This window comes from Eschrichtius robustus, chromosome 2 (assembly GCF_028021215.1).
Source record: "Eschrichtius robustus isolate mEscRob2 chromosome 2, mEscRob2.pri, whole genome shotgun sequence".
NCBI classification, from domain to species: domain Eukaryota; kingdom Metazoa; phylum Chordata; class Mammalia; order Artiodactyla; family Eschrichtiidae; genus Eschrichtius; species Eschrichtius robustus.
In genome coordinates this window covers 89,694,889-89,707,425 of record NC_090825.1, presented here as the reverse complement: position 1 = coordinate 89,707,425, position 12,537 = coordinate 89,694,889, and the positions used below count along the sequence as shown (strand labels likewise).

The 12,537-nt window shown below is 39.3% G+C and overlaps 1 protein-coding gene across 1 annotated transcript in view; it reads right to left on the bottom strand.

Annotated features, from left to right (window-relative positions):
• Nucleotides 1-4,595: 4,595 nt before the first annotated feature.
• MAN2A1 (mannosidase alpha class 2A member 1) overlaps nt 4,596-12,537 on the bottom strand; it is a 160,711-nt gene continuing 152,769 nt past the window's right edge. The window contains exons 21-22 of the mRNA XM_068535712.1: nt 7,260-7,370; nt 4,596-5,623 (exon numbers count right to left, since the gene is read on the bottom strand). Of these exons, the coding sequence (XP_068391813.1) occupies nt 5,471-5,623; nt 7,260-7,370 (264 nt within the window). The 3' untranslated portion in view covers nt 4,596-5,470. The remainder of the gene's footprint in view (nt 5,624-7,259; nt 7,371-12,537) is intronic.

Here is a 12,537-nt window from a genome sequence, read left to right as displayed (position 1 = left end):
GGCTTATGACTGTCTGATATGTGAATCAAACCAGGATTTTATTAGCAAAGAAGCCAGAGGGCCACTAGCTGGTTGTTAAGCAACAATATCTTCCATAAAGAGGTCACATCCTTTAGGCAAATTAGGAATGCAGCTTGAAATGTTTATACTTTAGTTTCTGGTAATGGGACTTTTCAGCAGGAAAATAACATGAACAAATACAATTAAGATGTAAGGGACTTCACAGCCTTCTATTCTGAAAATTGAGAATTTTGTTTCTCAACACTTAATGGTGATAAACATTTTCATCAATTTATTGAACACCTATTTTCTGAATGTCTGCTGTTCCAAGTGTGGGGATAACAAGGCTGAACAAACAGCTGGGCTTCCTGCCTTCAGTAGCACTTATATCAGTGAGGAAGGCAAACTGACATGATTTCACACTTGGCTCTGTTAGGAAGAAAAGAAGCAGGGTAATAAAATACTTAGTGAAGAAGTGGAGGTAGGACTTGTATAAATTGGCTGGTCCAGGGAGATTCTTGAGAAGGTGACAATGAACCAAAGCAGAATAACAAGGAGCCTGCGCCAGGAAGGTATGAAAGTAGAATCACTGAAGCAGAGGGAACAAGTGCAAAGCCCTGAAGAAAAATAATCGTAACAGTGTATGAAGGTTCCCTTTTCTCCACATGCTTGCCAACACTTCTTATTTCTTGCCTTTTTGATAATTGACTTTTTGATAACAGCCATTCTAACAGCCGTGAGAGACTTTATTTCTTGAAAAATGTTCTAGGCTGGAGCTTTAGTATGCACATTAATCCTCTGGGGGTCTTGCTAAAATGTAGATTATGATTCAGCAGGTCTGGGGGTGGGGCCTGAGATTCTGCATTCCTAACAAGTTTCCAGGTAATGCCAATGCTTCTGGTCTGAGGACCACACTGAGTATCAGGATTGTAGCAGAACGTGCCCTTAACTTGCATTTTAAGTTGTACTTCCTGCTAGTATCTTATTACCTACCATGTGCTCCAGGCCAGTGTTAATACTGTAGACACATGTTGCTATTCAATTCAACTAGAATAAGCTATTCAGTTCCTTAGTTGCACTCACCACATTTCAAACGTTCAAGAGCCACATGTGGCTAGTGGCTACCATGCTGGACAGCGTATGTAGAAAGAACCTTGCCATTATCACAGAAAAGTTTTATTGGACAGTGCTGCTCCAGACAGAAGGATCTATTTCTAGTTCTTCAGGCTTGCTGTTACCATGTCTTTCCTCATTCTGGTCTTTTATGGAGTACACGCATATTGTTCTACCTCCTAAAGTCAAATGCATCTTCTAGGAACTATTGATATTTCAAGCCTACCTCTTCTATGAAACCTTTCCTGAAACGGAAGCTAAGTGTGCTTTCTACTTCCTTTAAATTTGCACATTTGTTTCTCCTCAGCAATGTATTTCGTACTGTATTTTGCCTGCCTAGAATCCATAGTATCCCAGTATCCAACTCCCTTTCCCCTGGTTGTAGAATCCCATTTTCTATGAGGTGGGGGGGTGATGAGAGGACTATTTCTCACGCTTTTTGCCCATGTGGTTCAGTTGAACCTAACTCTACCCTTAGCCACCATCATTAGGATATGAGCAAGATGACAGCCAGTACTGTCAATCCCAGGACATTTGCTGAAAATGTGGATGAAGGTGCTCTTACCAATGGGGTCACTAAGCCGGCTGGGATGCAAGTCTGAGTCTGCTGGTAGCCATCTTGCCATCAAATGTGCAGTCCTTGCCTGAGAAGAATAACTCAGAGGAAAGCAAAACAAGAGAAAAAAAACATATCCTGGATGACATCACCTTATAGTTGGCTACAGCTGTTATTTGGAGTGCTGTCTACCCTTGAACCTTAGGTACTGGGGACAATAAATCACCTGTTTTTGCTTAAGCCAGTGTACATTGAAGGAGGCTTGTCCATGACAACCTCTCTTCAGGCATTCTCTATATAGGCTATATGGCAGCATATGTCATAGAGCCCTCCTCCCACTCCCCTCTGGGCCACTACTTCAACCATTCACAGCCACAATCACCCTTAGTTGGTTTCACATCACAGCTTTGTAGGAGGAATGTGAACATATGCCCACCTAAACAAAATTTTTCTTTACCAGTTTTAACATTCAAATGATTTTGACATGTTGACAATCAAATATGCAGCCAAAAATAATTTTCACTATCTGATGATGAAATTAGTATTTTTATTAATATTTCTCTAGGGTTTTATAGCTCAGTATATACATATTACAAATTGATTAATCTCTTTACTTTTTAAGTCATCCAAAACAAGTCCAAACTTCCTAGTTAGCATGTATCGTTTGCCATACGTACCTGAAGGATATTTATCCCTCCCCCTCCCCCCTCTCCTGGCTTTGAAGGAATTCCCCCAAAACCACTAAGTTGTGTGCTGGTCTGGGCCAGCAGGCTGGCAGAGTGTCTCCGGAGTCCACTCTTCCAACGCACCTTACCTTCTGGATCAGCTCACATGGACCTTCTTCATTTCACATCTTGGCTTACTCTCATCTTATCCTGGAATACATGGAATGTGACCACAATCTCGCCCTGCTCATTGGTTTAGAAGGTCCCACAGGCACGGCGTTCCTGGGAAGGTTCCTGGACTCCAACCTCAAAGCTGACCCCAAAACCAGACGTGAAACTCACCATCACCCCCGCCTGCCACTTGCTTGCTAAAACTATCTTTTCTAACTAGAACTGGACTGAAGAAGGAGCGATTCATTCATAATGGAAGAACAAGCCCTCACCCCTCCACCCTACCCCTCAAAATGTTTTAATATATCTTGTTTACAAGATAGGACTTAAGAACTACTCTAGAGGACCATGTAGATGATAATATTTATCTTTTATTAGATATATTACATATTCCCAAAAAGATATAAAATCTTCCAAGAGAAAATATCAAAACCTATTGATTTCAAGGTAAGCAACATAATCAAAATGAAAGCAAAGAATTTCTTCCAGACAAAGGAATGTGAAAACATTTCAGCACAAATACAACAAAGACATGGGAAGGTAATTACAATGTTTTACATTTTACAGCATTTTGTTTTAATCAGTATTTGTAGACAACAAGGATGCTGAGTTCTCAAACACTGTAGTTATAACCGTAAATTAAATTTTCAGAAAAAAAAAATAAGAGAAAGTAATGAACTACTGAACATCTGCAATAATAAATGTAATAAAACATAAGCAAACAAATATGCCACTGAGATCACAACTGAAGTGTCTGATTTTTAGTGTGTGCCGGGGACACTAAATTAATCAGTTCTTGACCACAACCCAAAGCAAAAGCATCCTCTCTTCATTTCCCTGATGATTTATTCTAAAAATAAAAAGCAGAAACTTGCTGGTAAAAGAGAATTTCTGCTTTACCTGTGAGCAGCTGGTGGCAACACACACTGAATAAGACCCCAACCAAACACGGGACAGATCCATCTCAAACAACCGGGAGTGGCAAAACCACTATTATTGCATCAGGATTTTTTAATTTCAATTGATCAGAAATTCCAGAACAATTAAGCACACCCACTTAAACCACAGAACACAGTGAACTCCTATAGGAAGGTTTTACATTTAAGATGCAACGAAAATACTGATCTCATTCCTGGGATTTGCTTCTGGTAATCCTAACATCTGTAGATGTCCACAAGAAGGAAGCTTTTTTTTTTTAAGTTGTTTATCCCCCCAAAATGAGGAAGGAAACTTACAGTACATGTTTATTGCATGAAATTACTCCCTTGTAAATATCTTGATCAACACTAGTATTGTTTCCTTAATAATTAAAGGAGAAAGAAGTTTATGAATTTAACGTAACAATAATCTTAGGAGCTGCATCTTGACTGAAAATCCAGATGATAATCAGACTACATGATAAAACAGAAATTGTGTTTTATTTCTATATGAAGATGTTGGAATGGCAGGAGGTATAATGGAAGTTTAAAGTCAGATAATACTAAATCTATTAGTTAACACAAAGAGAATTTTCAGAAGTGCACATAGTCAAGAATCCTTTCTATGCTAAAACTGAATCTTCTAAATGTTGCTAATGTTGCTTTTATTTTAATGTCAAGTTCACGATGATCCCAAATAAATTTTAGCAAAAGTACTGTAATGGCACATAGGTTTAGAGCTTCACTTTGAGGTTAGCACGTATAAAAGTCTGGAATTCATTGAACATACATACTCTTTAATAAGATAAATTATGATGAGCTACATGTAAGTGGGTTTCAAAACAGGGTCTATTTTAAAGCATTCTCTCTTCAAAATGGTGAACTCCTGTGAAATGGAAACAGCATGTGGATTCTGCATGTTACAAAATCCTTGCTTCACGTTGCAGTCTCCTTGGCAGCAGCATATTTTACTCAACAATATTTTTCTTCCTTCTTTTGTTTTCTGACATCTCAGTACATTCAAATAGTCAAAATGTTTAAAGTAACATCACCACAAATTTAATGAAACAGATCAGAACGTGGCCAGCATTGTCAGGCAAAAATTATACAATTTATGTGTCATAGAAAGTACCCACCCCTCCACCTCCCCCCAGCCTCTTCCCTTCCCCCAACCGTAATATGGACACCAAAAGATTTAACAAGACTTATAAAAAAATAAGGCACATTTATTCTGATACGATAATTTTAAAATAGAAAACCCCTTCTCAGAACATCTGTATTCAAATGAGCTGTGTAAAAAGACACCTTGTGGTACCTAAAAGAGGTCATGGTACCTATGGAATTGCTTCTTCTATTTTAGTGACAATGGAATAAATTGCACCTATCCCACACTGTCAAGTAATGAAAATATGCCTCTTTGTCTACTACTGAATGATTCAAAATCTGATATTTCTGGAAATACTTACAAAGGGTAGGAGGGGAGGGGTCAAGTGGTACAAGTGGTAGAAAAACACATAGTCAACTATGTATAAGGGTTGATGGATTGCACTTTTCCACATATTTCAACACATAAAATTTTTCCAACATGTATGAATGATTGCAACCATTTTGGCCATTAGCTATTACCCACCAGCTTTTTATTCCATTTTGGTAAAAATGGGTATTTTTGTAAGACTAACAAAGGGTCAGCAACATGAATACTTAACAACAATCTCTTCACAACCCCCAACACAGATATAATTAGTTAACATTTAACCTGAGATACAATCTGTTGAGAGGTTGTCTTTAGACATTTCTTTGTTTGTTGCATCAATTCATACTGATGATGGTAAGTTCATGGAAGGAACTTTAAAAAAAAAAAAAAAAGTTTATAGCATGGCTTTTTTTTTTTTCCCTCTCTTACTGTACTGGTTTAAAAAAAAAAAAAAAATCACAGATTTCATGTCCTCACAGTAGCCAGAAGCTAAAATAATGTCCTTCTTTATTGCACGTCAAACCAAGAAGTGTATAAAAGCCAATGCTTCCCAATCCAAATCTGAAAGCCAGGTTCACCTCAACTGGATTCGGAATGTGCTGATTTCCATGGGACTCAAGTTGATCTCGCTTATATTTCGGGCGTCTGGAGGTGAATGCATCAAGGATAATGACGAAGGTATGAGACTTACAACAGTAAACTTGTTAAAAAGTTTCTGTACCAATATCTAAAAAGTAAATGATAAAAAAGTTGCATGTTTAGAACAACTTTGAAGAAAGATTAGTAGCGCATCTATATATTCAGTGGGAGAAAAAGTGAAAAGTATGTTTGAAGTTCCCTTTTAATGAAAAAGAAGGGGAAGGGGAGGGAGATTAAATCCACCTCTACATACTTGAACATGGAGACTAACCCTGGAGGGAGACACAGGAAACTGTAACGGGAGAGGATGATGGGCTCTGGATTCCTTTTCTGTTGCTTGAGAACACATCAGGTGCAGGGGCCATTTTTTCAATAAAAGAAAGGACATCTATAGGCCAAGAAGCTTTAAACACATCTATATCCTCTTTCAGTCAATACTTACCCCTAACAGTGGTGCTCCTCCACCATCTTCCCTGTGCCCAAAGAGCCGGGAGATAGGACACAGGCTGCCACAAGGAAGGCCCATCATGTCAGTGAGTCCCATTTATAGGGTGGGGAGGTTGTTTGGAAAATACTGTCCTCACTTCTGGCAGGTTATTCTAATATGTCTCTCTGGATCGTATACCCCCCTAAAGACTCAATGCCTTAATGTTTGAGTACAAATGTTCACAAGCAAGTATTCTCAGATCATCACTAATAAGGGAGAGTGCAAATGTAATGAAACAAAGATATCAGTGCTTTCTTAGCACCAACCACATACAGGGTGAGGCAACAGAAATGCAGAAGCTTATCTATCTAAGCTGATTTTAGGCCCCCCTACTATATTTTCTTTTCTTTTTGGATCCTATGCACATACTAATTTTGTAGCGCTGGAACTGAATCACTTGAGTCTGGTCTACACCATGTCTATTAGGTTTTGGAGAAGAGCTGGGTCCCCTGAGCTGACTTGGTGGAGGAGACCCGCCAGTGTGCTAGAATCAGCCCAAGCACCTTCTTGTAGTTACAGCTAGCTCAGAGCCACAGGCATAAGACTGGAGGTTCACTTGCTTCCAAGGAGAGTTCTCTGATGAGAACTGTCAGCAAGACCGACTTGAAGAGAAGTCAGAAATGCGCAGCCACCAAGCAGTGGTCAGCCTGAGGATCCGTTTGGTCTGCAGAGTGTGGACTCATATGCAAATCTTGCTTAATCAGAAGATCTAGCCCTGCATCTTTCCCCTGGGGAAACAACTGACTGGAGCTAAGTACAGCTGCCCTGGGGTCTTTGGTTGAGTTATCCCGCTGGCCACAGTCTCATTGCTCCCTCTCTTCCCATACTGCAAGCCAGCACCCCACTTCAGTTACTGTAAAACTTGCCTTGGCCCCTGTAGGACTTGGGTTTGCCATCGCTGAACTGGATCATACATGAGCATGTCCGAGAGAGGTGGAAATGGGGGAGTGGGCAGGAAGAAGGTGCTATGCAGGTTGGAAATGGAAGGCCTAAGAATCGATGAGGGCACTGTCTTCAAACGTGTACATGTTTGCCTATGCATTTTGATGGTGACAAGGAGAAGAGACTGAACGTTGAGAAAGGGCTTTCTTAAGATGGGGAAACTTGAACTAATTTGAAGTTGAGGGGAATGAGTCAGCGAAGAGGCAATGAAACATCTCATTGTCAAGATTATCTGCAGAAAGTAAGGATTTCAAAGCACACTAACTCAACAAGCAAAAATAAGCTTTCATCTCACCTTTCCCTGGGTAGTAGAACAAAGCAGCCCCGTGTCTCTGCTAGAGAAGCAGCAATCAAACCCCTTCCTGTGGAGGATCAAGGCTGCCTCGTTGGAATGCTTGCCATCCACCTGCAAATGAGCAGAGCGCCAACACGCCACGGTGACATGAAGGTAAATACTGACACTATTGCATACCCTTGATGTCAGTGTCCCCAAACCACAAATGCTCATTTTATTGAAAAGTGAATTCAGGCAAATCCATTTCCATTCAGGTTCCATGCTCACTGTGCCCACCCCCCCGCTACACTCCCTCCCACAAGGAGTCAGGTGATATTATGTTCTAAGAGTCCCTGTTAAGTCACTCAAGCCTTGGTTTCCTCCATAGTTCCTGAGGACGTGGGTTATCTTTCGTCCACATATTACATACCGTTTTATCAGTTTCTTCAGATAAAGCATTTTATTTTATTTTTAATAAATCCATCAACTGAATAAAGTATACCTGAATTTGGTCCTTATCTTGTCATTGAATGATATATCATCCATCTTAAAACTGAAACATCCTTCTTCGTTGAATACTAATTTTTGCTAATTGCATTAACATTTTTAATCTTTAATGTATTGGTTCATTATTTTTATATAAGAGGCATTTAAATTGAATTAGTTATGCTTATCACTTGCTAAGCCAACCACATTTATTAGATTGATATATCATTTAAATTCACATTACAGAAGCTATTCTTCTTGTGCAGGCAAAAAGGAAAATACTAAACATGACAAGTCAGCTACAGGGATCAGTATACAGTTTCTTGCAATAAAATTTCTTGTACCCATTTAAGTAACAATGTCACAAATGCTTCAAGTCCTTGAATATTTAAAATTACAACTATTTAATAAATTTTATGTTTTCTAAACTGGGAAATGTTTATGATAAATAAACTGAATTAAAAATCCTTGGAAAAGTTAAGAAATGCATATTTATTCCAAGGAGAGTCATGTGCTGCTTGGCACTGACACTGTGACGAAATTGGTCCCTTTTTCTTTTTTGTGGCCACAGATATGAATATGCCCATGTTCTTGATCATCCTTACTAGGGCATACAATTTTTAATGTGCTACAGAGACATCTTCTCTGAATAGCTGCCAGCATTCCCATCACTGATTTGATTTTAATGTGACTGAACAACTTAAAGCTGTCCTCACCTCAGATTCTTGGCTGGAATAACCTGTTTTATGACATTTTACACTGGTATTTTGCAGTGGTACTGCTGAAATTTTGTTTGAAGGGAGAGAAAAAAGTCATTTAAGGGATTCTGTGAGTCATCACAGGACCACACGATACACACACTAGGTTGAAATCATATGATAGAGGTTTCTAATGAAATTTCAAACAATTTCACAGTCCCAAAATGGCACTAAAAGAGCACATAAGAAAACCCTTTATTATATACAGAAGGATAATAGTTGTGCCAATTGTGAAACCTTGGAATAGCCCTTTATTCTTCCTAAATGTCAGTTTCCTTGTCTGTAAAATGGAGCTAATGCATGTCTACCTCCTTCATGGAGTCATGGTGTGGGTTAACCCATTGAAAATACTATGTAAGGTAGCCCAGCTTATAGGACAGAATGTGCTAGTTAAGAAGCTGTACAAATGAGTGGTTCAGAATCTGGGCTGGGAGTCAGACAGCCTAAGATCTGTATCTTAGTTCTGCAATTTACTAGCTGCTGATTTCAGCAAAACAGTTTTTCCTTTACCATAAAAAAAAAGAGAGAGAGAGATGAAATGAAATGAAATAGCGTAACAAGGACTTAGCCTAGGGTTTGGAGCAGAGGAAGCCCTCAGTATATTGTTATTGTTTCTATCAACATCATCCATCAAATAAATAGTGATTATTTTCATAATAGTTACAAATTAAACATTTAACTTCTCATTCACAAATTTCTTTTATTGACATCATAACTTTGTAGCTAAGGAATCAGGGAAGCTCCAAATTACATGTCCACAATTATACATCAAAATCATAACAGAACCCTGATTCAAATTCACAAATTAGATGGCCTCTTAATTAGACTCCAAAAGCACTTATCACTATTAACCTAAAGCATCTGGCCATCTTAACTCACTAGACCATCCTTAAAAACACACTGATAAGCAGGCATTGCTAAAATTCCTGCAACACATTTGTGCTTGAATAATGAATATGTAAGGCCTTTAGCAGACTGAAGGTGACAAAAAAAAGTGGGAAGGGAAACACTTTTGGAATTCTGCCATTGAATTCGATAAGAGATTTAAACAAACAATACAAAAGTAGAGATTAAAGTCATAAAAATTAATTTTCACCAATGGGAAAAAGTTTTACTTTCTCTAAAAACCAAAACTGTATCACTATTCGTAAGGACTAAAACACCAAATGAAATGGCATTCATCTTGTGTAAGTTTTAAAAATCAAGTATTCATGAAAGTATCAGTTTTCAAGCAAAAATACCTGAGGCAAAGCTGCAGTTTTTCAGTTTCAAAGTCTGTCTAGACATTTTATTTCCAAGAAAACTGTTTTTCAAAGTAGGGAAACTGTGAATTTAACTTGAATATGTGTACAGGAAAACAGATACGTTCAAGTAGTCACACTATATACTCTAGGAGAGTAAACAAATTTTGAAAGACCTGTTTTTATATTCATTAACACATTAGTAGCATCCAGACCTCAGAAAAGAAGGGGAGGAGGGTGTGGGGAAGAAAACTTACAAATTTTGAAATCGCACCAAGCACTGTGCTAGGTGAGCTTCAAATGAAGTGTCTTTGTAAAACAGTTCAGATCGCCATTGAGACTGAATCCCTGCTTGGATGTTCCCAAGTTGCACCAGGAAAATCCACTGTAGAACTTATTTCAGGGGATAAACCAACATCTAGCTCCCAGACTAAGGGGGACCTGTGAAATGTCTGCAGCAACTGGGGGGACTGTGGGGGAAGGTGATCTGGCTTACCAAATGAAGCCATCAGGCTCAGAGAAAGCTAGATTGGAGGGAAGGTTTGGTTCCACCACGAACCAGTTAAGTGACTGAGTCTCTCTTCTGAAAATTCCGGGAACTAGGTTAGACTCGTGACGAAGCCCTTTGAGGATCCACCACAGGCACAATAACAGTAACTGCAGCTAACACTTATTGAGCACCTGCTGTGTGCCAGTCCTGTACAGAATGCTTTTCATGGATTAACTCATTTCATCTTGCAACAACCTTTGAAGTAGTTGAGGTGATATACAAGGTGTATTGCTCTCTTTAAAGGTGCAGGAACACCCCTATCACAAAACATTCCCTCTCATACTCAAAGTGCAATTATCACTAATGATGGTACAACGGCCCTTCATGACCTTTCCCCATTAATGCCTGGTGAACTCTTCTACGGGTGTCCCATCGTTACTGAGTAGACAAGAAGAAAACAGGCAGTGTGTTCCCTAACATTTTTAGCACTAGTGTTCCCCTCATCTTCCCAGGCAGTATAAGGTTCTGAGTAGGGAGATCTGGAGTCAGGCTTGCTGCGGTGTGGCTCCCAGCACCGCCGCTTACTGGCTGTGTGACCTGGAAAGCTACCCCATCCCTAGGTCAGTCAGTTTTCTCTTCCACATGATGGGGCCCAAATAGTGCCTACCTCCACAGTGGGGTCGTGAGAGCTAAATAAGGCTCACGTAAAGCACTCAGGGTAATGCCTGGCATGGAGACACTTCTAGGTACATTGTTTTGGAAAATCTGAGCAATCAGTAATAAACTATATAAGGAATACACATCACAGTGACATCAAGATTTATTTTGGCGATACACTTCAACCTTCTCCAATTTATAAAAAAAAACAGTGTCAAGATTTTCACTTCATTATTAGTAACAATCACAACTGCTTATGACTGAATGATCGCAGTTGAGAACCTTTATCTGTCAAGCACTTAGTGCTTACTACGTGCCAGATGCTGCTCTAAATGCTTTACAAACATCAACTCATTTAATTCTCTCAGAACATCTCTAAGGTGGGTACTATTACCATTGCCTTGTTACTCGTGAGGAAACTGGGACTCAGAGAATTAAGCGATTTGCTCTAAGACACCCAGCCAGCAAGTACAGGGAATGCACTCAAACCTAGGTGGTCTGACTCCCAAGTCTGTACTTTCACAACTACATTGTCCTGCCTTTGCTCTAGCTGTGGATTCGTGCTCAGAGATACTTAGCTTGGAGGGCAAAGAGGAGGACTGCTTTTGACTTAATATAATGAAAGGCTATCAACTAAAGGAGATCACCCCTCTGATCCGAGGCTGGAAAAAGCGAGTATTCATTAATGGTTCCAACAGAGCTAAAACCATGATTTACCAAAACATATTCAGAAAGAAAGGTTTAGAAACTATCATTTCTATCCATCTACAACCCTCCCACCTATCCACTCATCCCATTTTGAAACAGGATTTAAAGTCACTCTGAAAATTACACACACATATGACAGTCTCTTCTAAGAAAAGGAAGAGCCAAATGTTCCTCTCCTGAGGTGGATGAGAACTCTGCAAATGGTGAGAGCTGAGCTACTCGCATCTCACACCAAAAGAAGCTGGATTTGCTCCTTAGAAAAGTGAGGGTCACAAATCTGTCATGCCTGGAAACTGTGGTAAACAGCATACGTACACACGTTGTTTTCTGAGGAAGAGAGGGGTCGTAACTTTGACCAGGTTCTCCAAGAAGAATGTGACCCCACCCTTCTCAGAGGATGTGTAGGTTGTACACAGATAAAGGCATAGCTAAACACCTGGTGGGAAAATTTCTCCAACTCGCCCAGATTCTTTGAAAATGCCAAACAACACTCATATTTCAGTGCATTCTGGCAGCTGGGAAGGTTAGAAAATCTCACACTGTGTTATAAGTCCTGAGACAGGAAATAACCAGTAGAAATTCATTTTCCAGGGCACTCGTTAAAATGTCAATAACAGTTATCCTGTTTTAATCAACAAGATAGCATGGCAGAAAGAAAGGGGAAGGTGAGTAGTTGTTCTCAGATATGTACAACAAAGGACATTTTTTCCCACAATTTTCACCTTTCCAGAAGCTAGGGAGATCAATAAAGCACCAATCAATTCTTGTAAGAAGGGCAAAATAAAGTAAAACCTTAAACTGCCTCTTACAAGAAAAGGAGGGGGTGGTATAAACAAGTCGAGAGAGAAAATCTTATTCAGTTAAGTGGTGCTGATGTTGAAATGACTGGTTAACTATTTGTAAGAAACAGTTAAGCACAAATCAAAATAAATTCCATACAGGGTGAAGAGTTAAATGTA